Consider the following 3,121-nt stretch of genomic DNA (forward strand, 5'->3'; position numbering starts at 1 on the left):
TTTTCGGAGCACCGAAAGCTATATTAACGGACCAGGGATCGCATTTTCTAAATAGCCTAATGCGTAACATAGCGAAAAAATTTAGAATTAAACTCTTTAAAACTACGGCCTATAGGCCGCAATCTAATGGCTCAATAGAGCGCTCCCACCACGTTTTGTGGGAATACCTAAAACAGTACGTAGATAAAAATAACGAGTGGGATATATACCTAAAATTAGCATCATTCTCCTATAATACGAGCGTACATGAGGGGACGCGATACACCCCTCACGAGTTAGTCTTCGGGAGGATAGCCAGGGCACCTTCCAGCAACCCTGACGTCGCCGACGTCGCGGACGAAAGCTATGCTAACTATCTCACGACTCTTTTTAACAAATTAACAGACATCCAAGCTGTCGCCCGCGAAAACCTAATTGCCGCTAAACAAAGATCGAAAATTTATTATGACCGTAGAACTAATACTCAACAATTCAGAGCAGGAGACTATGTATATTTGTTGAAAGAACCGAGCAAGGGAAAATTGGGCGACCAATACACGGGTCCTTATAAAATAATTAATCTTTTAGGAAATCATAATGTTAAGTTAGCTATAAGTAGAACTAAAACAAGAATTGTACACGAGGATAAATTAAAAGCCTCGCCGCATCGGGCCCCCACCGAGGAAGACCCCCACTCCGAACCAGACGACTATATCTTGGACGCTCCGGCGGAGGACCGGCCAGTAGTCGACAAATCCCAGTAGAATGAAGACCTACGTAACCATCTTAGCTATAACCTTAATGTTAGCCTCAACCTCAAACGGGCTAATAGGCTATGATTGCGGTGGCCGCGGTTTAAATATCACTACGCTCTCCCTATTGGACATAGAAGAATGCAAAGTCGACGACATCGAGCCAAAGAAGGAAGAGGTCTACGTACAATTGCTACAGTTGAGCGAATTCGAGCACACATCTGGAATCCAGTGCAAAATTGAAGTCGACCGAACTGTCTATTACTGTGGGATGCACTCACACATATCTGCCGTACATAACGGCAGACGCGAATACATTCACGAAACATCAGCAGATACTTGCAGAAAACTGCACGAAACGGGAACCATCTCCTTAGGATTAAACGGGCATCTCTCCGACATAAAACCAAACGCTACCAACCTGCGCGCAGTAACATTCGCAGGTTCCGTAAAGACCGACGGAGGATGTAGCGGGACTCAATACAGCGATCCGTACGGCACCTGGGATAACGCAATCGTCCAAGCCTCAATACGGATCACTACCCGGAAGCTGGAGTTACCCGTTAAACACAACACCAACGAGGTGATACTCCCCTCAGGTGTTCGCTGCCCCGTGACAACAGGAGAATGCAACGACGCAGACGGAGCCTCCACATACTGGTCGGTGTTACCTGCCGACAATTGCCATTTCGGCCGATACGATGTCCTATACGAAGGATTGGCACATCGCTTATCACCGAAATCATCGCAAGAGGACTCCCCAACGGTCTACACGGTAACGACACAAGATACCACGTTCGCGCTGGCACGCACAACCGAGACAAACGTCTGCGGATATAAACTCCTGCGAACTGAGCACCCCAAGCTCTGCGTCCTCGAAACGCAGCCAGGACGCGTGTTCAAAGGTCGTTCAAAAATCAAAATCGACAATCTTGATATTTTCTCGTACGTAAACTCCAAGTTTATTTACGTAGAAAAACACCTCAGAACACAGCTATCACAACTATACAGAGACATAATGGAACAGAAATGCGCCCTGGAGAGACAAATCCTGCTCAACGCTCTCTCCCTTGCAAGCATTGCACCGGACGAGATGGCGCACAGAATCATGAAATCACCAGGGTACACCGCCATTACAGCTGGCGAGGTTATCCACCTCATCAAATGCGTACCTGTGGAATGCCGAGTACGACCCGTCGACAATTGCTACAACGAGCTTCCCGTCACCCACCAGAATAAATCCCTTTTCCTATTACCCAGATCAAAAATACTCACAAAATCTGGAACACTCAGGGACTGCAACGAACTTCTACCAGCGTTGTATCAAATCCGCAGCACCTGGTATCGACTGACGCCAAAACTCGTGGAATCAATGGCGCCGCCAACGATCCAACCGCTAACCAAACCGTCATGGAGATACGTAAGTCCCGACTCACTCGCCTCTAGCGGCATCTACACCAGTGAGGACCTTGATCGCCTCCGCGATCACATCATGTTTCCCATGGAAAAGCCCTCGATGCTCAACACGATTGCCAGAGGGGCAATGGGACAAGAAATCCCTACGGGAAGTTTCTCCATGTTAAATCTGCTAGACGAGAAAACACTTGATCAACTAGCAGAAAACACCGGAGCCCGCCTATGGAAAGGATTCATGAACTTTGGATCAGCCAGCGCCGGAGTACTCGGAGTCTTCGTCGCTGTACGCCTCGCCAAGTTAATAATTGATACGCTGATACATGGTTACGCACTCCACTCTGTATACGGATGGAGTTTGCACCTCCTGGGAGCTATCTGGACTTCGGTGACAAACGTCCTGTTACACCTTGGAAGACCAGCGGACGGAAGGAAAAACAACGAAAAGGAGCTTCTACCATTAAAGCCCTCTCCAACGACCGAAGATTCTGCATCCCTAGCCCCTCCCTTGCAAGAAAGACAACCCCCTCCAGCCGAAAAAGTGCAAAGTGAAGTGCATATAAACTATAGAGAACTGCGCAACCTCCTCAACGAAGAGGTATAGACTCAGTAACACGTTAACATTTAATAGAAAATAAGCATAGAAAATAAGTTATTGTAACCGCCACTATATACTAAGTTCGGAAAACGTTGGAACACGGTCCAACATTTTCTCTTAAGGGGGGAGGTGTCACGTCCGGTCACATAAAATTTTTACTTTCACATGAAATAAATTCTAAGTCCTCTAAGCGCTGTTTGAAAAGCGCGCCAATGCCGGCCATGATGCCTAACTCAGCCTAGTGACTAAGAGAGGCGCTGCGTAACGTCTAGGAACTTCCCACTATGGGGAAACGCCCCCGCGACACCGAGCGTCTCCCACTCTCGGGCCGCCGCAGCGCCAAGCCACCGAAAACGAAGGACCTCAGAGCGGTCCCAAA

The 3,121-nt window shown here is 48.0% G+C and overlaps 1 protein-coding gene across 1 annotated transcript; it reads left to right on the forward strand.

Moving 5' to 3' along the window:
- Positions 1-1,749: 1,749 nt before the first annotated feature.
- On the forward strand, positions 1,750-2,748 carry LOC145932850 (uncharacterized). Its single transcript, XM_083032077.1, has one exon. The coding sequence runs from the start codon at positions 1,750-1,752 to the stop codon at positions 2,746-2,748; it is 999 nt and encodes a 332-aa protein (XP_082888203.1).
- The last annotated feature ends 373 nt before the right edge of the window (positions 2,749-3,121 follow it).

Source organism: Prenolepis imparis, unplaced genomic scaffold (genome assembly GCF_030444845.1).
Source record: "Prenolepis imparis isolate NDT839.2.m4 unplaced genomic scaffold, iyPreImpa1.0 SCAF_2, whole genome shotgun sequence".
Lineage (NCBI taxonomy): Eukaryota > Metazoa > Arthropoda > Insecta > Hymenoptera > Formicidae > Prenolepis > Prenolepis imparis.

Bases quoted from the DNA above. Each gene is read 5' to 3' on its own strand.
- LOC145932850 (XM_083032077.1), top strand. From the start codon at position 1,750: ATGGAACAGAAATGCGCCCTGGAGAGACAAATCCTGCTCAACGCTCTC.